Source organism: Salvia hispanica, chromosome 5 (genome assembly GCF_023119035.1).
Source record: "Salvia hispanica cultivar TCC Black 2014 chromosome 5, UniMelb_Shisp_WGS_1.0, whole genome shotgun sequence".
NCBI classification, from domain to species: domain Eukaryota; kingdom Viridiplantae; phylum Streptophyta; class Magnoliopsida; order Lamiales; family Lamiaceae; genus Salvia; species Salvia hispanica.
The window spans coordinates 40,944,719-40,972,565 of NC_062969.1; the positions used below are offsets into that span (position 1 = coordinate 40,944,719).

The 27,847-nt window shown below is 36.3% G+C and overlaps 5 protein-coding genes across 13 annotated transcripts; 1 reads left to right on the forward strand and 4 right to left on the reverse strand.

Annotated features, from left to right (window-relative positions):
* Positions 1–1,428: 1,428 nt before the first annotated feature.
* Positions 1,429–2,867, forward strand: LOC125191288 (zinc finger CCCH domain-containing protein 20-like). The gene has a single exon (XM_048088803.1). The coding sequence runs from the start codon at positions 1,518–1,520 to the stop codon at positions 2,535–2,537; it is 1,020 nt and encodes a 339-aa protein (XP_047944760.1). The 5' UTR covers positions 1,429–1,517; the 3' UTR covers positions 2,538–2,867.
* A 3,035-nt stretch (positions 2,868–5,902) lies between these two features.
* Positions 5,903–9,291, reverse strand: LOC125186999 (vacuolar protein sorting-associated protein 32 homolog 2-like). Of its 2 annotated transcripts, none has more exons than XM_048083496.1 (8): positions 9,131–9,291; positions 8,844–8,984; positions 7,650–7,749; positions 7,117–7,202; positions 6,924–7,015; positions 6,560–6,674; positions 6,301–6,484; positions 5,903–6,083 (listed from the first exon to the last, which is right to left on the reverse strand). In XM_048083496.1, the coding sequence occupies exons 2-7, from the start codon at positions 8,913–8,915 to the stop codon at positions 6,305–6,307; spliced, it is 645 nt and encodes a 214-aa protein (XP_047939453.1). In that variant the 5' UTR covers positions 8,916–8,984; positions 9,131–9,291; the 3' UTR covers positions 5,903–6,083; positions 6,301–6,304. The 2 variants fall into 2 exon arrangements, with proteins under 2 accessions (XP_047939453.1, XP_047939454.1); XM_048083497.1 differs by having other exon boundaries at positions 9,112–9,280.
* Positions 9,292–9,831: 540 nt separating this feature from the next.
* Positions 9,832–13,888, reverse strand: LOC125188766 (protein EARLY FLOWERING 3). 2 transcript variants are annotated; one of them, XM_048085814.1, is made up of 5 exons: positions 13,549–13,888; positions 13,181–13,427; positions 11,332–12,104; positions 11,095–11,146; positions 9,832–11,001 (listed from the first exon to the last, which is right to left on the reverse strand). In XM_048085814.1, exons 2-5 carry the CDS (start codon positions 13,355–13,357, stop codon positions 9,958–9,960), a joined length of 2,046 nt encoding a protein of 681 aa, XP_047941771.1. In that variant the 5' UTR covers positions 13,358–13,427; positions 13,549–13,888; the 3' UTR covers positions 9,832–9,957. The 2 variants fall into 2 exon arrangements, with proteins under 2 accessions (XP_047941771.1, XP_047941770.1); XM_048085813.1 differs by having other exon boundaries at positions 13,181–13,888.
* A 1,117-nt stretch (positions 13,889–15,005) lies between these two features.
* LOC125190081 lies at positions 15,006–17,223 on the reverse strand. Its single transcript, XM_048087278.1, has 6 exons — positions 17,122–17,223; positions 16,829–17,050; positions 16,606–16,767; positions 16,466–16,519; positions 15,940–16,086; positions 15,006–15,383 (listed from the first exon to the last, which is right to left on the reverse strand). Exons 1-6 carry the CDS (start codon positions 17,221–17,223, stop codon positions 15,006–15,008), a joined length of 1,065 nt encoding a protein of 354 aa, XP_047943235.1.
* A 4,541-nt stretch (positions 17,224–21,764) lies between these two features.
* Positions 21,765–26,821, reverse strand: LOC125190254 (myb-like protein D). 7 transcript variants are annotated; one of them, XM_048087507.1, is made up of 8 exons: positions 26,710–26,821; positions 26,472–26,586; positions 26,239–26,390; positions 26,007–26,091; positions 25,203–25,553; positions 23,723–24,095; positions 22,038–22,115; positions 21,765–21,932 (listed from the first exon to the last, which is right to left on the reverse strand). In XM_048087507.1, exons 4-8 carry the CDS (start codon positions 26,063–26,065, stop codon positions 21,879–21,881), a joined length of 915 nt encoding a protein of 304 aa, XP_047943464.1. In that variant the 5' UTR covers positions 26,066–26,091; positions 26,239–26,390; positions 26,472–26,586; positions 26,710–26,821; the 3' UTR covers positions 21,765–21,878. The 7 variants fall into 7 exon arrangements, with proteins under 7 accessions (XP_047943464.1, XP_047943460.1, XP_047943462.1 ...); XM_048087503.1 differs by having other exon boundaries at positions 25,203–25,559; XM_048087505.1 differs by having other exon boundaries at positions 26,168–26,390.
* Between the last annotated feature and the right edge of the window lie 1,026 nt (positions 26,822–27,847).

A 27,847-nucleotide genomic window follows, 5' to 3' on the forward strand; every position in this document is an offset into this window, starting at 1 on the left:
ATTGTTATTTTTAATTTTTGTACTTTTCAATATTGTAATAAAAATTGAAAATTAAAAAATATTAAAATTAAAAATACTCCATAGGATTTCAATTATGTATTTTCGTATTTTCGGATGTTGTAATTTTTGTGGTTTTTAATAATTTAATGAATTATTAGTATTAATTTAATATTTCAATGAAATATTAATTGAATTTGTTGGATATAAAAATATAAAATGAAATTGAATGAATAGTTAAGGGATGAGATGGTTAAGAGATGGAGGGATGCATGTGTTGTCTCTTAGTTAAAAGATGAGGTGAAAAGTACAGTGGGGCCCATAAATAGTGAAGAGATGAGACGGTTAAGAGACGGATAAGAGACATAGATGCACATGGCCTGATAGAGAACGGAGAAAGGAGTACGATTTAAAATCATATAAAACATTTAAAATGTCACTAAAATCCAAATTCCAATAATTAAAATATGTGATTACCGTGACTTCACTGGCGATCATATTATGATAACAAAAACTCACAAAACTTTAAGAACTTTAAAATTTTACTATAAAACATTAAAAATGTCACTAAAATCCAAATTTCCAGTAATTAAATTATGTGATTATCGTGACTTCACTAGCGATCATATTATGAAAACAAAAACTCATCAAACTTTAAGCACAAGTAAGTACATCATCATTATTTCAAATTGTACAACATGATAAAAAGATAGCCACGAATCCAAATTTAATCATCTTTGTTACGAATAAAATGTCAAGATTAAGTTAGGCAAAGACGATGAAATTTAACTAAATTTCCCAATAATGGCTTCGACGATACAGTCCTTGAGACTAAATGAAAGAAATGCAAATTAGGCAACACAAGATTTTGAGATAAGATGAAAACGATGTCATATTCGTATATAGTAACATAATAACACGCTAAGATGATTTCTATTATTACTGTCACACACCAAAAAATACAGCAGTGGAATAATTATTAGAAGTTGGAAAGAATACAACCAAATGATTCGAATAAATCCAAAATCACCCCACATTTAAAGCAATTATGCATGGGAATTTTCCTAAACCAGAAAAGCCCATCTTATTGGAAAAAAACATGAGATACAGACACCTGAACCAGAAATTTGCTAGAGAATAGTAAATGTTATGAAAATCTAGGAAATATTTACTTTACTTGTAGAAATAAACAAAGAAGCCCTTGATTTATTTTATTTATCTATATCCCAAAAAATGAAAATAAGAGTAAATGTGAACGTAAAAATTAATTTCTAGCTTTAACTCCAGACGCCCACTTGTCAGACTATTACTACTATTAAGTAAAAAAAAAGAGAAATAAATAAATAATGGTAGATATTTAATCTAACTGTAGTTGAGTCAAAGAATTTAACCACGGTTAAAAAACCTCAGTATATATTGGAACCACGCTTCCAAATTCTAGGTGATCATGACAGTGCTGTTTAAGAGAAGTTGAAAGAAATAGAAATCCAAATTTTATAATTAAAAAAAAAAGGAAAGAGATGATGATGACCGGAGATCGTCCTCGGTCAAATCCGACCGTCCAAATCCCAAGCTGGGACATGGAGGATCCGACGGCCCACATTCAGTCCCCAATTTCCGCCGCCCTAAGCAGCCAATACGACGCGGCGCTGGCGGCGCTGCAGCGCTACCTCCCCGGGAACCGCGACGACGACGGCTTCGACGACTCCGGCGACGCCTTCTCCTGCGACGACTTCCGCATGTTCGAGTTCAAGGTGCGCCGCTGCGCGATCGCGCGCTCGCACGACTGGACGGACTGCCCCTTCGCCCACCCCGGCGAGAAGGCGCGCCGCCGCGACCCCCGCCGCCACCACTACTCCGGCGGCGCGTGCCCCGACTTCCGCCGCTCCGGCGACTGCGCGCGCGGCGACGCCTGCGAGTACGCGCACGGCGTGTTCGAGTCGTGGCTCCACCCGGCGCGCTACCGCACGCAGCCGTGCAAGGACGGCACCGGCTGCCGCCGCCGCGTCTGCTTCTTTGCGCACACGCCGGAGCAGCTCCGGATCCTGCCGCCGACCGCCGCCTCCAGCCCCGACGCGTCGCCGGTGGGGATCGGTGGCGGCGCGTTCGGAAACTCGCCGGCGATGTACTCGCCGCCGTCGCCGACCGCCGGATCTCCGCCGGCGATGAGCCTGAGCTCGGTCACCGAGTCAATGCGGTGCCTGCAGCTGAGCAAGATGAAAATGGGGATGGGGCTGAGCATGAGCCCGCCCTCATGGGGAATCGGGCTCGGGCTCGGGCCCGGGCCGGGCTCTCCGCGGAGTCCCCGGGCCGGGTTCATGAGCCTCCCCACCACTCCAATCAGGTCGCAGACTCGGTCCGGACTCAGCGCGTTCGATGCATGGGGCGGTGGCGGCGCCTTGCACGAGCACGAGGAGGAGCCGGTGATGGAGCGGGTGGAGTCGGGGCAGCAGCTGCGCGAGAGGCTCTACGCGAAGCTCGTTCGAGAGAACTCGCTCGATCGCGGACGAGTCAACTCGGCGAGGCCGGATTTCGGTTGAACTCGGTGGGAACGGGCCGGGCTGGGCTGTAGGGCCCATCCTTTTTTGTCGTTTTGGGGAAGTGTGAATACTGTGTTTCTGACTGACTACCAATTGAAAAGGAATGAATGAATGGAGGATTGCTTTTGTTGATGCGGGTCGGGTTAACGGGTCGGGCCGTGAAGGTAAAATTGTTGATTAATTATCTATTTTGTTGTGGTTATTTTGATGTTTTTTAAGCTGAAAGGGGAACATTCGAGGGCCTTGTAATTTTTGTATAAATTTAGAATGGTAGTGTGTTATTAGAATATCTAATTAACTATGAATGTTATGTGAAGTTTTATTGTTTGAGTTCGACTTCAGCTTTCAGAAAATAATGGTTTGAACTTTGAAATGAGTTGGAACTTGAAAGTGAATATTATGGAAATAATATTAAATTCTGTACTCTATTAAATTTAACTGATCACTCTAGCTTTAATATTTATTAACATTAGCTTATTAATACTCCATAAAATATTAAATTTCGTAGGAGTATGTAATTTCAAGAGTTGGAACTTGGAACGTAATGCTCTATTAAATTTAACTCATCACATTAGGTTTAAGTTACTAGAGACTAATGAATAATGATATTTATTAACATTAGCTTATTAAGCTTAATACATGGTACTTTGTTTTACACTTTTTACGTGTACTATATTCCGATATGGAGTATATAAATTGGACATACATTTGTGTCGTTATGGATAATTACAAATTCATCGTAGAAATGTTGTTTACTGTCAGTCAATTTTGATCACCAAAAATACCACTATTACAAAAATAGGTAGGTATTATGGAGTAATTTATAATAACACTTCCATTATTATATGATAAAATATAGTACCTTGGAAACTAAATGATTAGTAATACTAATATCAAAATCAGATTGAGGAGTGCGTCAAGTTATTACTTCCTCCGTTTCATAGTAACAGAATCATTTTGCTATTTTAATACTGTTTCATAGTTATAGAGTTATTTTCGTTTTTTAAGTAAAAGTCAACACATTTTTTCACACCTACTTTATTCTCTCTTCATATCTCTACCTTTTTTATTTTTCATTTTACTCTCTCTTTACTTAATTCACCTAATACAATTTTTTTAATTCACGTGCCGAAAAAAAAATGCATCCATTACTATGGAACGAAGGGAATAGCATTTAGCGGGAAGCCGCAACAAAATGATGTTGTAAATAATGCTTATAATTAATCATAATAACAATAATATCTCTTGAAATTTAAAATACCTTTTTTGTCAAATACGGCAAATGCACTAATCAGTCTAATAAAAGATGTCTATTATTGTTTGTAGTGTTTTAGTGGTAGTGGGTAGTATTATTGTTTTAATATTACAAAATGTGTTTATTATGAAAGACTGAAAGTGATGATGTGATTATTTTAAAGGTTAAATTAAGTAAAGGATAATGGCGACTGGGACATGTTTATCAGTTAAAGGTCAGCATCACAAATCTAATCTTGATTACATAACATATTTTATTACTTAAGTCCAACTTAGGTAACTTGTTAAATAATGATTTCAAATTAGTAAAAAAGGAGTATTTTCTTAAGTGATTGTGGGCCTTTTAATTTTTGATATGCACTTATGTTAGATTTTGTTGGACCACTATAAAACATGATTATCACGGATTTTGGATTTTTTTATTTATTTTCAAACTCATATTTTTCTTTTTACTTTGCTGTGGATTTATACTTATTATAATAATATTAGTAATGTCCTAGTAGTAGTTGTCAAATGTGACCCTAAAGATTCAAGTCAAGTGCGACTGTGTGACCCCAAAGACTAAATAATGAATGTGGGGATTAGCATCAATAAAATTTAAATACGAGAATAATGAGATACCTTAAATTGTTAAATTTGATTTATACAAATGAGTCAATCACACAACAATAAAGCATAATATAACTGCAAAAATAATATTATTTCAATCAATAAATTAAAAATTCAAATTACCACGGCCATGAAAATGTACGAGAAGGGGCATGTTAGGGTGCCACCACCCCTTAAAATAACACCATATCACCATTCCTACCAATCATTTGTACACGTGGACGAATAATAAGCTGACACGTGGCAAAAAAAAAAAAAAACCCCTAAAAAAGACGGGCAGCAATATGCTTTACTTTAAACAACAATTTTCTTGAACAGCAATATCCAACACGTTAGACAGCAATCTATAAATTGCTGTCTAACGTGTTGGATATTGCTGTGTAACGTTTATAATATTGTTGTATAAGCGTTCACGCTGTTATTTTAAAAGGGGTTGTCATTGTAACACAAACCTTTACGAGAAACCCGCATATCCCTTATTATAGCGATGATAATAAACGAGAAACTCGAATGTGCATTATTATTATTATTATAATAATAATAGTAATAATGTCGCACACATGCTATATGTCACGTATTATTAGATGACATATAAGAAATCCAAATGAACCACCTAATTTAGTCAATAATTACAGATCACATGATTTATTGAGCACATTTCAATGCATAGATAGTAAAAATTTCTGAGCCACACACGTTGCTACCCCTCACAATTAATTGTGAGGTTGATTATTTTTCACTTTGTTTAAGCTCATAGACATATTCGTCGAAAGTGACAAATTTGGCTGCTTGGTAAGTAATGTAAATAAAAAAGTAGTACTAGAAAAAATAATAGAAAAAGTGGAGAGAGAAAGAGAGGCCGACAAAAAAGATGTTTAGAGTAATTGTTTAGTGCACAAAAACCAAAACCTAAAAAGTATCAATAGTTGAACTCATTCAGTTTAGTGGAGAGCTCTTTTGCCATGTAAATTTGAGCCAAATATACGCTTTTCAGGATTATCATTTTTGCAGTTTAAGCCACCAGATCATTTTTATAATCAATACGCTTCACAACAAATAATTTTGACATATTGATAAAGCATAGAGAAAACTGACTTTAAAATATTATTAGTCATGGATAATGAAAACCAAACATACTAACAAAGACAAACTTAGAAAAAATGAGAGCGAATTAATTTGAATAGACAAATTAAAATGAAAAATAAAAAAATTAGAGTGCTTAGTCCACATATTCGCGTCTTCATTCACTTAATTAAAATTTTATGAAACCATTCAAAGATTATTTCACTATAATTAATTAATTAATTAATACTAAAGTCACCAAATTTTTTTTCAAATATTACGTTTGCATACACCAAAAATTCTTTTAGTACTGTACTAGTCATCTTTCTTGACCGACTAACCACATTTTAGATTATTCCCAATGCTACTTTAGTTTTCTTTCTAAAAAAATAAAATACTCGTACTAAAATACACTCTAGACAAGAGGAAATAATCGAGGATTGAAATGGAGAGAAAGATTATATTAATGCAAACAGTAACGATCGCAGCACACAAACCTTACAAGGGTGTCTGTTCATAATCTTCAGACAGATAATGCACACCCATGAATAGCAGCTGAAACTAAGATAACCTTTCATACGACATCGTACCGTGATTTCTTCCCGGCTCCAAACTCAACAACTGCATAAAGAAAACCAGGAGCTGTTTTTTAACGAACATGTAGAGGTATATACGAGCACATGAAAGATTTGCATAAACGACATGCAATTCGTTCTTTATCTATTGCTTCACGACTTAATACGGCGGGTCAGTTGAAATCGTTTTGTTAAGTGAGACCGTGAGAGTAGCAAAAAACACAAATAACTAAGCAATTAATAATATAGGTGGGAGAAGAGACCTCGTTAAAGGGCCATTTCCCTTTGTAGTTCAGCAAGTTCGTCGTCTTCATCTTCAACTTTGTTTGCTGGTTGCCTTCCAGCAGGCACTCGAATGGGGGCAGCAGGGGCTGTTGTTGCAGGTTGGAGAAGCTGTTCCTCCAGCTCAGCTCCTTCAAGTTCTTCGAGTTCAGCTTCCAATTCATCCTGCCGAATAAATTAACGAACATGAGATCTTCAAAAATGAGAAACTAGGAAAAAAAGGGTGACTAAGGGAAATACCTCATCAAAATCAGCTGCTGCACCAATTGGTGTCGACAATGCTTCTTGAATTAGTTTCATATTTTCAGTCTGCTCGTTGATCTCATCCATTGTTTTGTCCACATCATCGATATTCCTACACAAACCAAACCAAAAGTTAAGTGAAAGGATTACTCGACATGCTTGAGGCTGAAATGTTTCTTCACGGTCAGTCCTAACAGATTATATGAAACTAACTAATATTCTCTTCCAAATTCATTGTCTTTCCTTTCTTCTAAAATTTGCTGTAGAGAGAGATCCCTATTTTTCAATTATGAGGGTGTTGTAACGAGGAATGATTTTCCACATAAAATAGACACAACTGAACTGGCAATCAGCAACTTACACGGCCTTCTGCATGGCTTTCATTGCAGCAGCTCCAGTTCTCAGGGCATCGACAGTTTCTGTTGTAGCTTTTGCTCCCTCTAGCATTATCATCTGCAAGAAAGGTGCATTACTATTTTAAAGCGAGAAAGTATCCAGAAAAAGGCACCAAAGCAGAAGGCAAATGAAATTCATGAATATCATATTAAGAGCACCTGATCATGAATGCGTAACTGAAAATTCCCCAGCTGCTCTATTTGTTGCTCGTAAAGCCTTTTCCTTTTCAAACATTGTATAGCAGCTATAGAAAAAATTACAGTAGAATGACAAATATCAACATAAGTTCTAATTTAGGAAAAACTTCAAAATATGACAGAAGCAACCTCCATAATCAATATCTACACCCTGATACTCTAATATATACAACCCCCCCCCCCCCCACACTCAGCGACAAAGTATGCTGCTGGAAGGATATGTATCCAAAATAAGGTAAGATTAGAATGTTTGAAAGCAACATGTGTAGCCGGGTTTTATACTGAATTACAGAAATGTCAAACTTTCAATTATTTCTCTCAAAGGTTAGTTAACTATTCAAACTTGGCTGTCTCCTTAGCGTATTATCAAGAACGAGGAGGGGCTCAAACATTTGCCAGAGGCACAAGTGAATGGCTGGAAACAAAATAACACTTAAATTTCTAAGATTTAAGGAAGCTGAAAACTGGGTAAAAACATGAGATGCAAATCAAACCCCTTTTATTTTTAGCTTTAGTGAATTCTTTGGCCTTTTCAATTTCTCCAGCAGCCTTTTTCAGCAGAACCTTCTCTTTTTTCTCCAGCATCTCAAGAGTCTGCATGAGCAATGAGCATGATGCATTTAAGACATTTGAAAAGCACTATATTGAATTTAAGTTCAGAAAAAATAGTGGAAAATAGACAATAGCTCCTAAACATTAGAATAGCGCAGAAATATAAGCCTGAAATTATGGTCTCCTAGTAGAATAATCTACTAATCACTTGGAACTATAAAAACATGAGAACAAGATTGATGCAGGACCTACGTAATAATGAAACAGATCATATAATTTCTATATATGACGGCACAACAAGCAGAGGGAAAGCAATATCGCATATCATTTTTGTTCAAAAAGCAAAGTGATAATACAAGGTACCCATAAATGATACATTAGGAACATATAGAGAGAGCGAGTTATGATTCGTACATTATGTGGGTGCCAAGAAAACTAGTGATTCTCTCCAAGGAAGCAGGGGGGGTGTCAAGCAAGTGTCCTTTGAGCTATAAGAAGTGGTTACAACGATATGCTTTAAAAACATGTACTCCTACATAGTTAGGAAAAAGTGGAAATTTTCGTTTACATGGTCTAAGGGGATGGATTAACAGCCCATCTCGTTGTTCTCTGTGCTAAACTTCTAACCATGTCTCAATATGACTGCAATAGAATGCACCAAATGAGCCGAAAACCAGTTAAGAGTGATTTTACAGAAACCTCCCATTTTCCACCCCGAGTACAAAATCTGAGGGCGCACGACTATCAATGTAATTCTCTTGTTGTGGCAAGGATGTAAAACAACTGTTTCGAACCACATAACTTCCTCAAAAAAACTTGTTTTCTTTCATCGACTTTGTAGGCATTTCCCTTTTAACTCTGGTTCCTAGGAATTCCATTCCCTTGATTCCACAACCCATCAAAAGAACAATATTTGTTCACATTCAACAACACTATCCAAATTCATCAATAGAAAAAATAGTTTGGCAATGCACAGCTAACTTAAAATCAGAACTGCCGTAAAAAAGTTAGATTCAGCAAAAGGAGTTCAAGATCTCACACACAGAATCAGCTCACATTCCCAAATAAACACCGAATTTAAGCATCGAAAGGCAAAATTAATAAAATCTAAAACCACGGAAGCTCAATTAGCATACCTCGTTCAACTTATCCAATGTTGCAAGAGCATTTGTCTCTTGCTTGGGCTTTCCAAAAAGCCGCGTAAACATCGTGGGCGAATTATATACCAAAATCACTACTATTTCCTCGAAATGAAGCAAAAAATTTGTCCTTCAACCCTGAATGGAAAAACAATTGAAAACCTTACACTAATTGAAGCAGTATCAAACAGATTACTCAAAAACCACAGAAACTCAACTACAGAACTACTTAAAATTAACGATAGCAAATGATAATCGAATAAACCTTCGTTGCAATTACGTACTCTTACTAAGCCGAGCTTCGATCGACAATAACCGGCGTTGGATTTTCCGGTAAATACTTGCGGGATTCAATTGTTTGTTCTACTTGAATTTTGAGAATTTGAAGTCTTTGATTGGAAGACTTGTTCTTTTTTTTTATTTTATGATATTGGGTGAAGGTTCGGTGAGATAGCCCTATGACAGAAATGTAAAGAAAAATTATTTAAAAAGTTAATGAAATGTAAGATTTATATTTTTATATTGATTTTATAATAAAATATAAGTGAATTAAGTTACTGGAACATGAGACTTACTTACTAATGTGGTAAAAATAAAGTGTGAAATTTAATTTGGGACAGACTGAAATGGAAAAGTGTGATTCTTAGTCGAAGACGGAAGAAATATTTAATTATTTATTTAAAAATTAAGGTGTATTAATAAACTACTATTTTTTACCCACAATTTTTCACATTTCTTAAAGTTCTCATTCACATTTTTAAAAATTTATACTCATTATAGACATCTATAATTATCTAATAATGTTATTTTGAAACGCATATCGGCATATGACCAATTAAATTTGCATAATTCCACCTATTTCCCATATCAAGCACTCCATATATCATAAATAAATGAATAATGTATATCACTTTCACTATGTTTAAAAAAAATGAGAAGCAAAAAATGGCAAAACTAACAATTATCCCCAGAATAGTACTACAAATAAAAGGAAAAGAGGCATATATATAATTGATGAAAATATATCTACAGAAGTTACAAACAGAACAATGTGAAGAGAGATTATTCCTACAAACAAAAAAGTGCACTGGAATAAATAAAACAGAAAAACTCACACAAAATCATACTGTTTTCTTTCTTCCTGTATGGATTGAAAAATTCTAGCAGCAGATTCAGATGCTGATCTTGCATTATGCGGCACAACCTTGATCACCTGCGTCGGGCGGCCGGGCTCTGGCCGAGCCGGGCTGCATCGACGGGCGTCCGGAGATGGAGCTGTGGGGAAAAGTGGCAGCTCGTTCGACCGCTCCGCGTCATTGCTTCCTCTACTATCCTGCACTCTCTCGACCGGGCTACTCGCCCTATCCGTAAAAGCTCGCACGGGAGGGTCTGCGGCATCCCTAGGCGCGCACAAGCTGCTCGTCCCATCCGCGAACGTCCGTTTCTTGTGGCGTGGCAGCGTCGAAGACACGTTGTGGTGTTGGACGCTGGCGCTGGCTTCGCCGGCCGAAGCTTGACTCGGGATAGGCCGAGGGTTCATTTGCTCGACGGACGAATTCGACATTGCGGCAGCGTTCATGATCGGCAGCATGCCGTACGTCGGGAAGTAGCCGTGCGGGCCGGATGGTCCGGATGGAGGGAACAGCGGCGGCTGATAGTGAGGATGTGGATGCTGAGCTGGAATCCCGTACTGTGGAGTCAAGAAGCTGCCCATTGCCGGGTTTGGACCAGGCGGCCCGCCTCCACCGACAAAGCCCGGCCCGGGATACGGCTTGTATACCAATCCTTCTGAAGGAGTCATCACAGGGATCAGCCATTGGTGCCCCGGAGGTTGATTGAAGCACCATGGCGCCGCATTCGGATTGCTGGTGAGAGACGGGGCCGGGGAGTTTCCCGTCGCCGGCTGGCCGCTCGGCCGGGAGGCGTCGTTCTGAATGGATGATAACGAGGCTTTTCCGGTTGTGTTTTCGGCCGAGATTTCCTTGTTCGGGCACGGCTTCTCGGGTTCGCTTATTTGCTTGGAAACATTAGGCATTGCTTTCACAGGAGCAGGCAACGCGATTTTCGCCCCGGGCAAGACCTTCAACGTAGGTTTGTCGATGAAATCTGAGTCGTCAACCAAAAGCTGTGGCGATTCAGCAATGGATTTCTGAACCTGTTAAGGAGATTATGCTCAGATGCTTGAAAAGAGAATGCAACAACTCTAGCAAATATGCAATCTTGATCGTAACACGAACATCGCCCATACCTTTACCAGTCGATGCAGCTCGAATACTTGAACAGCAAAAACTCTTTGTTGACTGCAAAGAAACACAAGAGGATGATTTCAATGAAAACAACCTGTTTTACACTAAGTTGCAGCAGTAAAATGAAGACTTACTTAATTCAGAACTCTCATATAATCATCAAAATCCGAATTTATACGGAAAAAACGAGCTTATACGCAGAAAATATAAAATAGAAGACATTGAGCACGGCGCCTTACTTAAGGATGGCTTTCCGGGCTTTCCAAAAATGTTTCTGACCTATCACTCCGACCACGTCATCAGGTGTCATCTCCACTGTGGCAACGGACTCCATCACAGAAATCTCGGACGCACTGTCATCCCTCTCCAAGTTCCTCATCGGCACTGATCTAAACGATTTTTCTAGAGGTCTTGCCTCGTTTCCTATATCACGAGGATTTCTCTGATCCCTTGAAGGATAAGATCCAGCAGAAATTCTTTCATCTAATGCTGCAGAACTCTCAGCCAACGCAGAGTTAGCGCATCGGTTTCGAGCATGCTCCAAATCAGCACGGACCTCTGGCTCCACGTTAGCATTGGAACGAGTATCTCTTTGTTCACGGCTCACAGACGAAGCAGTTGGCTTCTTTGGACCTTCGGCCCTCGAGATGCTAGACGAATTCGATACTCGATCAGTGCCAGTGGCAGTCTCTTTCGACTTCTCTTCCGTCTGGCTGTTACGTACTTGCTTTCTGTATTTATGGAATTTCGAAGGGCGCTCAGCAGCATCAGAAGGGTTGGAAAGAGGGGCCTTCTCCTGTTCCACGTTACCACCATACTTACCACATTCTCGACTTTGGAAGGAGTGGTTGAAAATGGGAACTCTGAAGTCTTCTTCGTCCAATTTCTTTCTCTGGCCCTCTTGTGCTGATGGAGTAACGAAGTCAGAAAATTGGCTGTATAGCTTCTCCGATGGTGGATGTCGAGTAGGCAGATGATACGAGACAAACGTACTCCTTTCGTTTGCAACCCCCTGCAAATCCAAGATCATACAAGACTTAGCAAAGTGAAGCAGAGCCCCTCCGACAGAAATCAGAAGCTCGAACATTCCATACAAGCAAAGGTATCTCAAAGACACACTTCAATCAACCACAGCACATAGTACATAGCCACAGGCCTCTCTACCTACGAGCTCCTGCCACAACTGTCTTAACACAAAATCGAAATATTTCACACGTTTCACCGACCAAGCCTCAATTCCAAGATCCTGACATCTCCTTATAATTGAAATAACTCACAATCAACAACGAACCAGTCAATCTGGTTGCATAACTGCATCTGTCCTAACACATAAATGAAGTAATTTTCGTGTTTCTTGATCCCAAGATCCTCTCATCACCCTAGAACTCAAATAAATCACATAGACAACCATCCAATCAGCACATAACTGCAACTTTCCTAACACATAATTCATATAATTCGCGCATTTCCTCGTATAAATCTCGATTTCTTCTAGAATTGAACCAATCACATTTACAACCAACCAATCAATCTAATTACATAACTGCAACTGTCCTAACGCATAATTGACATATTTCACACATTTCCTCATATAAATCTCAATTCCAAGATCCCCTCATTTCCCAAGAATCGAAACAAATCACATATACAACCAACCATTCAATCTAATCACTACATAACTGCAACTGTCCTAAGACAATTAGTTGACACATTTCATGGTATAGATATCAATTTCAAGAACCCCCATCTCCTTAGAATCGAAACAAATCACATATACGGCCAAAAAACCAATCGATCTGATCACATAACTGTGACCGTCCTAAGACATAATTGACATATTTCTCGCATTTCCTCATATAAATCTCGATTTCAAGATCCCCTCATCTCCTTAGGATAAAAACAAATCACACATACAACCAACCAATCAATCTGATAACATAAGTACAACCAGCAACATCTACATTCCTTTCAACAGCAATCATAACTTGCACATCAAATAATATATTGAACTTATGCATAACATCCACACTCAATGAATCTAAAAAAGTTCAAGAATCATAAATAACTAAAAAAATCCACAAAACTCACGTGCTCCGAATTCGAAGGAAGAGAATGGCTGGATCTCTGAGAAGGAATGCTGAGCTGTTCATAAAGAGCCATCTTATTCCTAGGAGGAGCTCTTGGCCCTCCTTTCTCAGTATCATTCACATGAAGCCTTGGAAACATAGGCCCTGTGATCTTCCCTTCATCTTTCCCTCTCTTCATCCTCTCTCTATCTCTAAATATCCTTTCTCCCACTAGATTCTAAGCAAAATATCAAATGGCATGGAACATCCTGAAATCCAACACAAGATCACTTCAAATCCCATCTCCAAGATACCAAGATCAAATCTTTTTCTTCAACAAAATAAACCAAATTTCAAGGAAGGATCAAAATAAGCTGGATAAATATCTACCTCCACACTCCCTAAATTGCCACAAAATCCCACAAACAAAATAAAAGCCACTTCTCAAAAAGCAAAATTCTCCCCCAAAAAATGATTCTTTCCTCTTTTTCCCCCTTTCCCCAAAAAGGCACAACAAACACTCAGAGAAAAAGATCTTCTGCACACAATTTCACCAAAATTGGGAAACCTAAGCAACTTCTTTTTTGTCTGCTGAAATTATTAGAAAACAGCATAAATTCAAGAAGAAGAAGATGAGGAAAAACAGCAGTCAAATCAAATTGGATTCGCAGATTGGAGAAATATGCGTTTGAAAAAGAGAAGAAAGCTCTGTGGTCCCAATATTTGGATAGAACAGAACCTAGAACCTCCTAAAGAGATGGCTATCAAATATAAAATAACTAAATATTGGTTTTTTTGGACACTTTTACTATGTTGATTTCTTTTTCTTACGCATCTTTTTCCCTGTAATAAGGTCGATTTTAGCACAGATATTCTTGGCACGTAAGCAATATTTATTTTTCAGCAACCAATGATAATCAGTTTATTTATTTGCTTTTCCTACTTTAATGGTGGTGATAGGGAGATTTAAAGTGACAGGGACCATTTTGTTATTTTTAATGTTGATTTATTCTTGATGGATTTGGCAGAACTTGATTTGTTTAGTTGCTATTATCTGCAAATACGAGGATATGAAGTGAATGGTTGTCACTGCGTTTAAATAACACAAAAATTGGATTGGTGAAAAAGTGGTGCCTATTCATTGGTTTTGTACACAAAATTAGTTGGTTATGCTTAAAGGAAAGACATCAAATTAAATCTACTTTTCTAGATTCTAATTTATTAGTAGTAGTTTTACAAGAGAGTAGATAAACATGGAATAATATTTTATTCAACTTCACATATAAATGAGTCCAATTTAAATTTGAAAACATAATCATTTTTAATCATTCATTATTCAGAAAGTAGACATGACTTAAATCTAAAAATGGATGTTACACTCACACCTATACTATAATTTGTATGTAAATACAAAGAAGTTTCCCAAGAAAAAAGTAGGTTTCCCTAAAATAGATATAAATACTTTAATACCGCTAAGATTGAACTCAGTAATTTCATTAAAAAAAGATCTTTTGGTAGTGTTTAGTTGCAAAAAACTTCCTTTGTTATGAAATAAGTTGTACTAGTTGATTTTCTACCAATGTTGGGTTTGGGAACTTGAATCGGACAATGAAAGGCTAAGATTATTCAATGGATTCCTACTAAAATCTGGTTTTTGTTAAAATATTTACTAAGTGTGTCAATTTTTCCACTGTATTTTAGGACAGCCATAGTTTGGAGCTGTTGATTTAGAGTTTAATGGATTAATAATAACTTGTGTCCAACACTTAGCCATAATGTGAATGATTCAAGAGTAGTAAATTGCTTTTATTCATGTATGATGATAGTGTAAAAATGATGGAAAATGTTTAAGGGCATTCCCAGCTTTTACCAGGGCCTCCAAAGTAAAACTCAGGATCATAAACATAATCACTGACGTACACAACATCATAGCATCTATACTCATCGGCATACACGTACGCCCAATCCGGGAACTTCAACACGTTTCCTAACAACACTCTCATCCTTGTCATGAGGCCCGTGTTATAGAGCGTTGGGAACGGCCACTGCCCGCTGCCCATTGCTGTGGCTGTGTGAGGATGCACTCCGACTCTCTTGCTGTGCACCTCCCCGCCCCACTGCACCGTCTCTGCTTGATTCCTTATCCTCACAAACAGCTCCGGTGGCCAGTACCCGATGTTGGTCTGCTCTCCGTATTGCATCCACCAGTTGCCCGTGTATGGATCCTAAGATGAGTTGTACGTGAATGCGAGGTTTGAGGCATGTAAAAAGTTGTGATATGATATGATGCCTAAGCCAAATTATGATAGTGTAGTGAATCATTACAATGTACTTAGGTAGTAACTTTTGTCTTTTTTCAAGATTCTTGATTTAGTAGTATTAACTGATAGTATTCAGTTTCTTGCAGCTGATTTGAGACTTATAAAATGTCTGATTTCAAGATTCTTAATTAATAGCAGCTCCAATAAACAAAAGAAAAACAGTGTAAATGAATCTTATACTCTAGTATACTAATGCTGGTCTGATTTCAAGATTCTTGGTTCTTGGCATAGCAAAATCTTCAACTTATGATAGGTGAAGTTGTGACATGATAATATGATTGGTGATGTTGTAGCCGAATATGGCGTAGGTGAAGTTGTGACATAGTATAATGGATCATAAAACATGACATAATATGAGGCCTTAGGCAAAATATGATAGGTGAAGTTGTGACAAAATGTAATGTTTTGAGGCAAAAATATGATTGGTGAAATTGTAAGAGAATATGAGGTTGGTACTGACTCTGTAGATGAAGATGGTTATTTGGTATGGGAGGTCGTTGGGCTCTGCAATAGGATATATGACTGCACCGAGGGCTATCTCGCTGCTCGTTTGCACGAATCCGGGGCAGGTTAGATCAAAGCAGCCTGTTTTGTTGGCAGCATCAATCTGAAAAACAAAAGATGAAAATAGTATACAATAGTTTAGTACTACCTTTTGTTTTATTTCAAGATTCTTGATTTAGCATTGACAGATACTATTATGTTTCTTTTCATTTTCTTGCAGCTGAATCTTATAAAATGTACTCCGTACTAATGTTGTCTGATTTTAAGATTCTTGTTTTAGTACATCCAATAAACAAAAAAGAGTGTGAGTGAATCTTATAAAATGTACCAATGCTGTCTGATTTCAAGATTCTTGATTATTAGATCCAATAAACAAAAGGAAACAGTGTGAATGAATCTTAGAAAATGTACCAATCCTGTCTGTTTTCAAGATTCTTGATTTTTAGTACTCCATAACAGAGTTTATGTTTGAGATTACTCACTGTCCAATAAACAAACAGCCTTGTCTTCCTGTCTCCATACACAGTAGGATTCACCTATGACACAATTTCAACATTAAAAAAAAGCACTATCAGTCTATTTTTAACCTCTTGATTTCTCAAGTGTGTTTCTTGCTACTTACTTGCCAGCCCGCCTCCATGGCCTCAAAGTCGTAGTAAGGTCCAGTCTTGAGCGACACCCTTGAAGTCGAGTACTCATCGTCTAGCTCCACTTTTGGATATTGAACAAGCATATCTGCTTTACCCCCGATGTAGGCATATCCTTCCGTGTGAAGTATTCCCAACTGCGCTTATACTAATCCGATCAAAATCACTAAAAAGGAAAAGGGTCGAGGATTCACTTACAGCGTAGTTAGGGCGCAGCCAAGTCTGCCCAATGCTGCCATTGTGGTGAGAAAACATGGCCTTTTTCCTCCCGTAGTTGGGATCCTTTGCTCTCCGAATGGGGACTGTTCCCTTCGGGCAGCTCCCGTTTTTGTGCCATAATTGTGATGTCATGGATACACGAGAGCCTCTGCCCGTCTCACTCTGCATTGACACATCCTCGTGGCTTTGGCTCGGGCTCATCTGTGTGAAAACTCACATAGTGTTAGTGACTAAAGATCCCTTGTTTTTGCATTATGAATTCTTTTTGTTACTTGGATTTTGTGATCCTTTAAAGAAGGATGATCAAAAGCTGGCTGCTTGTATATATCTATGCAATCAATGATATCTCCATCTTCACTCTTTAAACATATCATAAAAATGAAAAAAATGTGAGTAAAAAAAAATGATGCAAGTGTACAAGAATTGGAAGGGATGAGTAAGGCATACATGAATGCTCAAAATTGCATGATTTTTTTGAATTTTACTTTTCCTGTCAAGTTTCAAAGGCACCTTTCTTGAAAATGAACCCTTTCTGCTACATAAAATTGTTGGTAATAACAGCAAAATCATCAAATATTTGAATCCCATATTTCTAAGTGGTAGTGTTTTTGCTCTTGCAAAAAATGTGTCTTCAAAATTCTTACATCTTCTATCTGTTCAAGTAATGAGTAAAAACTAAGTAAATTTTCTTTTTTGGTTTGGAGACAAATATTTCCTCAGAATTGTGCTTGAATACTGCAGTGTTTGCACTTTTAAGTTAGGTGTTTGTGGAAAAAAAGTCACATTTTGAATGACTTACTTTCCAAATCATTTGTATCACATTTGGAGTTTGAATTTTTAGGTAGATATGTTGTATGAGGTTTGTTTGCACTCTCATAAAAAATGTGCTTCCTTGTCTTCTACACAATTTCATAACTCTTCAAGATCATATCTTGACTTCCAAATTAAACTCAAACCATGAAACATAAACTCCGATTATTACAGAACAAGGATCAAATTAATTAATTTTAAATTAATAGTACTGATGCATATTACGATGAACTAAAGTAAGCTCATATTTTTAGAAAAAGCATCTACGACAATTTTCAGTTATCCATATGACCATAGAAGAAATTATAAATAGGACCCTAATATTAGCAATATACTATTAGTATTACTAATTGAATTTTTTTCTTTAGCCTAATTAAAAGTGTTAGTGTGGAGAAATATTAGGCCTATTTGGGCCTTCAGCCCTCCGTTGGGATACGAAATTTGGAGCCCTTTTACTTTCGGGCCCACCTGTCTAACGGGCCGGGCCAGAACTGTTTTTTGCCTAAATAATACTCCTATCTAATATCACATATATTGATGGAAAAGCAATTGAACCACATGCATGTAATTTATTATTAATATTATTCTTATATACTTCTTCCGTCTCATTAAATATACAACATTTGCTTTTCGGCATAGAATTTTAAGTAGCGTTGTTTTGTGAGTAAATGAAGAGAGAATAAAATAAGAGAGAAGAAAAAGCAGAGAGAGTATTGTTTTCATTTTTAATAAAACAGACTAAAAAATAAAACGTTTCATTTCTAATGGCACAGAGAGAGTATATAACATTTACTTTAGATAGTTGTGTAGATGTTGCCAAATTATAATATTGACTTTTGTGAGACTACGATAGGTAAAAGTATATTGCTTCATTGTTAAGTTTTGTAACATGTGTACGGAGATATTTGTTGAGATTATATCAACTGATTTGAGATTAGTTATTGAAGCTGAGGAATGTGATTTATTGGTAAACTTAGATACATGTAACCAAAAAATCGGAATTTTGTAGTACTACATGTAAATAATTAATTATACACAACTACTCCTATTCACAACTTAAATACGTGCACACTGTGACGAAGGATCAAACAATCAAATTATTAAATGCTTCTTTACTGTAATGATTGAGATTGAACAAAATTTTTAAACTATTCCCCACTTTCTATTAGTCATAAAATTCGGTTTGAAAATATGAACTGCCAGAATAATAGTATAATGTGCAGAACATAACGAAACGATGCGATTCCAAAAAAAATTAAAAATTAAAAAAAAAAAAACAATATGCTTATTACTACGTGTCGCATTATAACAACAGCAGCAGTAGAAGATTCTCGAAGCAGGATATTTTACTTAAAAAACCAATTTTTTAATTTTGACTCCGTATTTTTTACAAGTAGAGAAACGTTATTTGACTCGTGTTCAGTGCTCTTCCCTCGACGTGGCAGAATTTGATTCGCCCACTGCACGGAATCATAGACTTATTACTGTACCAACGGTCGGAACAGCTGGACACTTGTCTTTTTCATCTTTTAACACTAATCAATTATTAATCCGTAAATCACTCGAAAATCAATGCTTAGGCGCCGTGATAGATATAATTACTACTAAGAGGTGTTTGGTTTCAGTGATACTATAAAGTTTAAAATAGCTTCTTAAATGTGCGAGTTCATAAATTTTTTAGTTTATTTTTCTAGAAAAATAGGCTTTTAGATCGTTTATAAGTGGCAAAAATATGCTTTAATATTTTTAAGATATCATAAAAAACAAGCCATTAAAGTATTTAATATGGTTGCTATTGCATGGTTTATAAATGGTGAAAATATGCTTTATTATTTGCTTTACTTTTTCATGATCTTATAAGCAGAAGTTTATTATGATTCTTATTTGTTACTCCCTTCGTCCACGAAAATTCGTCCCGGTTTGATCGGGCACGAGTTTTAAGAAATGTAATATATAGTGAGTTAAAAAAGTTAGTGGATTGTGGGTCCAGTACAAAAAATATGGATAGGAATACGTTAGTGGAATATTAGGCCCACTATCAAAAATGGTAAAAGTGAAATGAGACAAATTTTAAGGGACGAACATAAATAGAAATATGAAATAAATTTTGGTGGACGGAGGGATATATACACTCTCGATTTCATTTTTTCTCTTTAGTCTGTCTGGTAAATAAATTTGATTATTTAAATGAATTTAAAATACTTGAAATATTTCCATCTATAATTAGTAAAATAATTTTAGGTAAACGGCCACTTCTGCCAACCAAACGCCAATACGTCGTCGTATCAGCCGAGCTGTCTCTCCTCCACTGGCCAGTCTGTACAGCTCGGGCAGCTGCCCGTACAACCTAGCTGCTGCCCGAATCCCTCTCCCTTCCGCCTATATATAACTGTCACACTCACATCTTCTCTCCTCAGCTCCAGCCGTTTCACTCCTCTCCCTCTCTCTCAAGCACACCGTTAAACGTTCCAATCACATTTCAGCAGCGCAATGGCGGTGTCTAAGAGCGGAGCTTTCATGGTCGTGGCGGCGATTTTGGCTCTCGTCGGAACCGCGGTTGCGCAGGAGGCGCCGGCGCCCGCTCCTGCTTCCTCCGCCGGAGTGGCGGCGCCGTCGCTCGCCGTAGGCTGCGCTCTCGCGGCTGCGTCGCTGGTGTTCGGATCTGCGCTCAGGATCTGAGGTTTTTATGGATGCGTATTTAGGTGATTTAGGGATTTGATGAGTGGATTGTGCAGATCTGATGCGATTTGTTATGGAGTTTGATTTCTAGGCGATTTGTGCTCGATATACATTATTTATTTACTTCTTTGTATGTACTTATTTGCTATTTATATTATGGCAGTATTTGATTATTTTAATACTCCTACTACTGTTTTCTGAGTGAATTGAGTTTACATTTTATTTAATTTAAGTTGAAATTACAATTGAATTGAGTAAATATATTTCAGAATCCCATAAACTGAGTGAATTGTGGTTTACATTTCATTTAATTTAAGTTGAAATCACAATTGAATTGAGTAAATATAATTCAGAATCACCGTAAACTAAAATAAGCCATTTTTTTTGTAAATAGAAACTCTTCGTTTTAATTGTAAGGTTTATATCGAATTATATGACAAAATATGTCGCGATTATTTGTAATTGCTTTTTGTCTTGATCGTGATTTGCCAATTGCATCGGATTCTTCGAATGTGTATGTCAACATCTTAATTATTTCATGTGCTTTTCAATTGTGAAAACTAGTTTGTGGTTAAGTTTAATCAAAGCCAACTTTCTTGCACATACTACTCCAATAATGATATACTCCTACAAAATGTAAAATTTTAAATGAAAATCGAGGAAAGTTGGTACGTTAAAATGGTTCCATTGAGACCAAAAAAGGTAAAGAGATGAAACTATGAAAGTGTGTGCTGTTTTATTTAACTTTTGGTTGTAGTAACACTGTATCTGACCTAAAAGTAAAGCTAAAGCAACTCAATAAACTCAACTATTAAACCCTTTCAAACTACTCCCGACTTTAACGTGTTAAATGTCAGTCCTTTAAAACCCATAATTTCATCCTAATAATTTTCTCTATCCTTCTTTAGTAGGAGTAATTTTGTATTGTACTACTAGTATTATTTTGTTTCTTTTTCCTAATAAATCAAGCTATTAATCACAGCAAAAGTTTGTGCTCCGTCATACCTTATGAATTTAATATAATATCATCAGCCGCATTAATGACAGCTTTAATCTTGTGTGCAATGTATCTATCATGTATGTAATCAACTTAGAAGTCTTTCTTTGCTTGATTAGGATAAAAGCTAATAGTAGGGAACATCAGTGTTTATTGAAACTAATGAAGTTCGAACATCAAATTGAAGAAATGAAAAATATCAACGAAGACTATTCCACAATTTTGGGGGTTGAGAAATTTTCACTGAACAAAATTCTTGCAATAGCCAAGCAACAATACAATTTGTTTTATCTTTGTTGAGATGTTTTGCATAAAATTTAATTAGAACTTAGATTAAATTGAGTTATAGAGCAATTTTTATAAATAATTATGGTGCAATATTTGTTTTAGGCTTGAAGCAATTTTGAGTTGGCAACTTGAATACGATGCTTAGAATTAATTTCACAATCTCATTTCTCATCTCCCGTTAATTTTTAGTTTTTTTTTTCTTCAATTTAAATTAATTTAAATACACTTCTCAGTTCTCAAACCCTAACATTCCTTCTACTCGGAGTCTGATTCGATCATGTTTCCCATAGCTCTCAACCCTCTTGGTCTCTGAAAAATAAAAATAAACTAATTCACACCAAATTCAAAGCTAAATAATTAACAAATTACATATTAATTTATTTAAATATTTAAAAGTATATTACGACAAAATACCTTCTTGGAAACCTTCTTCTCACGGACCTCGTAACGTTCGAGGGTCAAATCGCAAAGCCAAGTACCCGGACTCACAAGCTTCAAAACGCAAGAAAATTGGGTTAATTTATTAATATCTCATAGAATAATAAAAATGGCATCGAGAGGTAAAATCATACTAAAATGTTAATTTCAATTAGCTGTAATATCAACCATAGAGTCTGTTTTTTCTTCACGTGAAGCACATAAGACACATCGCACTAGACAAACATAATTAGGAATGGGATTGGGATAGGGCAGGTTCCTTTCAAAACACATTTTTCTTATTAATAGAAAAATTTACTTTTCGTTTTTCATTATCATTATGCTTCATTCATTATTTTACAGTTCACTTTAATATACTACTGTAATAATTAGCTAACAAACTAGGAGTATTAGAACTAATTAATTACATTATTACAAATACATAAGAGTACTAAAGTAACAAAATTCCAATTACAGTATAAATACAATGTGCCTACCACTGATATCATGCAATATTTTTACTCTATATGGCATATGTCCTAAAGACTTAAACTAGTTTCTTTTAGAGTATGAAATATAAGGAATTTATAAATCAAAGGTTAGAAGAAAAATAAAATAAAAAAGTAAAAATAAATAAAGTTTTTCGTTAAAAAAAATACTACTACAACTCAAATTATCTTAAAGAAACTCGAAAAGAATTACTTACAACTCAATATAATGTAAGCACAAGTTAAATGGTGATAATAAAAAATAGAACATGCTTTTTTATTTTCTCAACTTTTTGGGCCTCACTTTCTCGATTGTGAAGTTTTGTCAAATTATTCAAATAAACAAAATTAAATTATGGGAGAAGAGGCTGTCGTTTTATCTATATCGGTGCGACACGTGCAAGCCACGTTGATGAATGTCACAGCCCCCACATGGCTATCACTACCTAGCAATTACCAACCTTCTATTAAAAGGGATACGTCTAAATACCAATATAATGTTTGTTTTATACACCAATATTACTCTCAAACCTAAATACCATTATAATACTTACTAAATTGTTTTTATACATTGATATTATTCTTAAATACCAATATCATTTATAATATCAGCTACAACTAGCTGTGTTTGATTACTCAACTTCAAATTTGCATGATATCATTCGAAATATTAATTTAGACTCCAAGACTAATCCTATAATTTTCCTAATATTAATTATTGAGACAATATTTATAAGATTAAAAGGTAGGCATGACAATAATTGAAACTGTATTATTTTTCATTTTCATTCCATTATTGAAACCAGAGCGTTGAATCTTAAATATAAAGTCATAAATTTTGTGGCCACACATGATTTTTGTACATATTATATCTTCCGCCTTTAATAGTTTAGCATGATATTCGTATCCTAAATCCAATCCTTCCCCCATTCATTCTCATTTAATTTCACTTGCTAGCATCTTCATTCCTCCTACTTTGACTCAATCAGAACAAAAATCCAACTGCAGAAATCAAAATCAAGACATAATTTCATATCATTCACTCATTGCAATATCTAATTAATCACACCTGCTAATCTACCAAATTCCGAATTAATTAATTACCTGATTATCTACCAAATTCGAGATTAAACTATCAATAATAATGTAATAAATAAATAAAAAGTGAGGGAGAAAAAGGAAGGAAAAACTCACATTGAGTGTGCGTTGAATCAACTTAGCTCGCTTCTTGGGGCGTTGAGGGAGCTTGGACCCTTTAATCGCCATGAAATCCTCCTCCTTCTCCTTGTTGGTCAAGGCGATCACAAACTTGGGCCACACCACGGGCGGTTGTGCCGCCGCGTCGCCGTCGCCCTTTTTGGCATCATGGGCGTTCTCCGATGACCCAGAACCACCTCCGCCGCCGCCCTGGTGATGGTGGTTTTCATGATTGTGATTGCTATTATTGGTCTTGTTATTATGAGCATTATTGCTAGTAGATGTGGCTTTTCTTTCACCTGTATCTGGGGAGGCCAACCCCCTCACTCCATTGCTATTCCCTCTCATACCAATTTCTCTCTCTGAATTTCTAGCAAAGGATAGCATAGATGAATCAAACTCCATTTTCAAATATTTTATAAAAATTAAAAAAAGATCATCACATAGCATCAAGAAAATTTGCCAGCAAAAATAAAAAGTTACTCAGTAAAAAAAAGAAAAAAAGAACAGGGTGGGGATTAAATTACTTGAATACCCTTGAGCGATTGGTGATGCGTAGAAAAAGGAGAGTTGTTGAGAGAGGATGTGTGTGGTTATGGTTTTGGGACAGCTTTTATATTTTAGAAAAAAGTGGTCAAGATATTAAGAGGTGACTCTCTGCGTGTTGGCGAAACATGTGCTGCTATTTTAGATGATAGATTTGGACCGAAAAATGAAAAAAGGTACTCCTAGTAAATGAAATATAGAAAGTGAGTAAAGGTTGTTTTGAGGGGGGATATGGGCCATTGATTGGAATTTATATGACTCATAATCGCAATAACGACGCTCAAACAAAGCAGGATTACGTGTCTTAATCTTAAAATATGGATTTAACAATGAAAAGCAAATATTCATCATGGAAAAGCAAGACAATAGAAGGCCCACATATCAAAGGGGAGGCTTATTCAAGCTTCAACGGTGATGGGGATTGTGGAGCTCCTTTCAGCAGAATTAAATTATTTTATGTTAATTATTTAGCAAATAATCATAATAGAAATCATAGAATTCTATGATGAAGCAACCACCAAGAAACGGTAGACCAAAGGAAGAGGCCAATTTTGTGTTATAACAATTCCTAATACTTTTCTAAACATGTCCCTTTTATCATCTTCATCTAAAGAAACATATGCAGTTTAATAAATGTTAATCCACAGGAAATAAAATAGGAATATACTACTAACTCTAATCTTCATCGGTGCATAAAAGAGCAAAAAGCATTGATCATTAGATCGAGCAAGTCAAAGCATGAGCTACTCCTTTAATTCAAATTCACATCAAAGCTTGAGCTACTCTTTTAATTCAAATCTACATCAAAGTTTAAAAAGAAGAGAACTAATAAAGCAAAAATCCCACGTGAGTAGGCACGTGACGCCCAAATAGCAATTGAGGAACAATTCAATTATTCTTTTAAAAAAAATGAAGTATAAAAAAACGTTACCTGAGAATTCGATTAGAAGGCGAGGCGGAGCGGTGGCGGAGGTTCAGATAGCCATTGGTGATGGTAGGCGGATTCGGGATCGGATTTTTGCTAGTGTTGTTATTGTTATTGGTGAGAAGCTCAGATCTAACGACCCGCCGGTCCACGCGGGCCGCTGCTCGCTGAGACGGATCCGAACCGACCGGGTCGTTAGTTGTAGCGCCCTTAGCGTGGACCTTCATACAGCGTAACCTTTTCCGATTCCCCCACTGCAGCACGAAGTCCGGCGACGTCGTAGCGGCTGACTTGGATAGTGATCTGTACAGCAAACCATCTCTATTGGTCGCTTGCGAATTCTTCCTCTCCATCTCGCTGCACCTTCACACAAACAAAGCGATGTGATTAAAAAAACGACGGAGATAGAAGGAATGGATCGTGATCTAAATTCTGCTATAATTTTGAGAAAGAGAAACCACCAAACAATTGACATAATTGAACGAAAGGAGTGGGCTCGATTTCATCATTATTCGTGATGAGATTTTTTTCAGGAGAGAACAAATTTGTGAATGTGGTAACTCGAGGCTCTGGCTTAGCAGTTTGTATCCTGAGCTAATTAGCTGAGAGAATCTGAAACGATCTACAGATGTAGACAAATGGATTCCAGAAAGGATTTGGTGAATTGTTCTCTGATTCAGGCAGGGGAAGGAGGAGGAATAACGTAGAGAAACGGTGGTATTTGACCAGAAACTTTTAAGGAGAAAACTGTGGTGAAGGATCGAAACTGAAATGAGAGCATAAAATTTTTTGAAGCAGTATTTGCGTTACCGGCGAACTTCAATTCTGTTCACTGCACTCTGTTCTTCAGCAGATAATACCGATTTCATATATCAGCTAACAAAATCATCCGAATCTGCAATTGAGAGAACAGAAGCTGATGAAAATGGAAATTCAATGCTTATCTTTTCAAAAACGAATTATCAAATTACCTTTCGAAATCTGGATTTCTAAGCCAAACATTCGTATCATCGTCTCAAAAGCGGCCAACACAGAACCATACCTGCTGCGGAAAAACGTCAATTCACAGTAATCACGCCAGAAGAGTCTCCGAACGTTCGCATGACTATTGACGGTGAAACAAGGACAAGCCGCAGCTTCCAATTCAGATCTTATGAAGCAGGAAGCTAATCATATATCTAATATCTCCAGCACCTGTCGAGCAAAAAATCCAGATTAATTCCGAAACAAACCGATGAAAAAACAACAGAAATGGAGAATACAATCTAATAGAACCTCTCGAGTCAAAAATTCGCATCAGAAATCCAATCGGAGTATACAAACAATTCCACAATCCTCTGAACAAATTCGAGCTTCGACGCCTTCTCCTTCAATAGCTACAAAAATGCACCTGTAATTCAACAATCACGATTCAAACTTGAACTTGAAAAACTGAGAATGTTTTGTTCATACAACTACGAAACGAGAAGTTTAGATCCTTTCGTATTATCCAATCCACCACATTTCCACTCACCAGATGCTCACGACATATAATTTAGAGAGAGAGAGAGAGAGGCACTTCCAGCTTGTTCGTCTACGCCTCTTTAATTGATGAATGAAAAAGATATTACGAAATTACTCTGTTTATTTCTTCATCAAACTGAAACCACCATTTTATACCTCCCTGTTTCTCAGTTTCAATCTGTGGCCGTTGAAAATAAATCGACGGTGTAGATGGCTTATTATTTCGGACGTGTGACGTCGTTTCTGTGTCGCATGTAAGATAATTAACGGCGTTAAGGGTTTCACGGAATCCAAATTTCGTTAATTTTGCCGTTTGTATTTTGTTTACATCATTTAACTTTCCTCATGCCTTTTCATGGTTAATCATACAATATATACGTAATATTTCACCAACGTTTTAAATTATTACAAAAAAAAAATAAATTTGCATAGATTATTTTATAAAAAAGTTTAATTAGTACTTTATATTAGTACATTATGTAAAAAATTATTAACACTGTTGGTTATTGGTTATTCTTATTTTTCATTATATTCATCCTATTCACATTATATTAGTATTAAATATAGAAATAACTCAATTATCTTAAATTTTCTAAATGAAAAAATGACTCAGTTTTATTAACAAGGAACAGAGGGGGTATATAATAACAAGATAATAAATAATACTCCCTCCGTTCGTAAAAAATAGTCTCATTTGTGAACGAAGCAGGATTTTCTGAGATATTGATAAAGTAAGAAAGAAAGAAGAACAAGTAGATAAAGTAGAAGAGAGTGAGTGAAAAAGTAAAAAAGAGAGGAGCAAAGTAACAACAGGAAGGAGAAAAAGTGTATAAAATATGAAAGAAAATTTTCATTTTTAAAATGAGACTATTTTTTGTGATAATCCCGAAATGCCAAAATATGATTAATTTTCATGGACAAAGGGAGTACTAGTAATTAAAATAATTGATATTTTATTTGTCTCATCGCATCATATCTAGGAGTAAAACTTAAGAGCTCCTAATTTATTCAACATGAAATTATATAATACTACCAATAAATTATAAGAGCTCCTAATTGATTTCTAATTTTAAACTAACTATGGTTAGGTTAGCTTAATTCCTTTGTTTTTTTTACATTTTAATTAGTGTGGAAGTAATTCATAAATT

Coding starts and splice junctions, on each gene's coding strand:
- LOC125191288 (XM_048088803.1), top strand. CDS start 1,518: ATGATGATGACCGGAGATCGTCCTCGGTCAAATCCGACCGTCCAAATC.
- LOC125186999 (XM_048083496.1), bottom strand. CDS start 8,915: ATGTTTACGCGGCTTTTTGGAAAGCCCAAGCAAGAGACAAATGCTCTT. Junction 7,203..7,649: donor TAAAGCTAAAAATAAAAGGG/GTTTGATTTGCA, acceptor TTTTTTCTATAG/CTGCTATACAATGTTTGAAA. Junction 6,485..6,559: donor CAGCAGCTGATTTTGATGAG/GTATTTCCCTTA, acceptor TTTATTCGGCAG/GATGAATTGGAAGCTGAACT.
- LOC125188766 (XM_048085814.1), bottom strand. CDS start 13,357: ATGAAGAGAGGGAAAGATGAAGGGAAGATCACAGGGCCTATGTTTCCA. Junction 11,147..11,331: donor GCCCGGAAAGCCATCCTTAA/GTAAGGCGCCGT, acceptor GTTTCTTTGCAG/TCAACAAAGAGTTTTTGCTG. Junction 11,002..11,094: donor AGCTGCATCGACTGGTAAAG/GTATGGGCGATG, acceptor TCTCCTTAACAG/GTTCAGAAATCCATTGCTGA.
- LOC125190081 (XM_048087278.1), bottom strand. CDS start 17,223: ATGATATGTTTAAAGAGTGAAGATGGAGATATCATTGATTGCATAGAT. Junction 17,051..17,121: donor TAAAGGATCACAAAATCCAA/GTAACAAAAAGA, acceptor GTTTTCACACAG/ATGAGCCCGAGCCAAAGCCA. Junction 15,384..15,939: donor TAACCATCTTCATCTACAGA/GTCAGTACCAAC, acceptor AACTCATCTTAG/GATCCATACACGGGCAACTG.
- LOC125190254 (XM_048087503.1), bottom strand. CDS start 26,065: ATGAAATCGGTATTATCTGCTGAAGAACAGAGTGCAGTGAACAGAATT. Junction 25,560..26,006: donor AACAGAATTGAAGTTCGCCG/GTAACGCAAATA, acceptor GTTTGTGTGAAG/GTGCAGCGAGATGGAGAGGA. Junction 22,116..23,722: donor TGATTCAACGCACACTCAAT/GTGAGTTTTTCC, acceptor TGCGTTTTGAAG/CTTGTGAGTCCGGGTACTTG.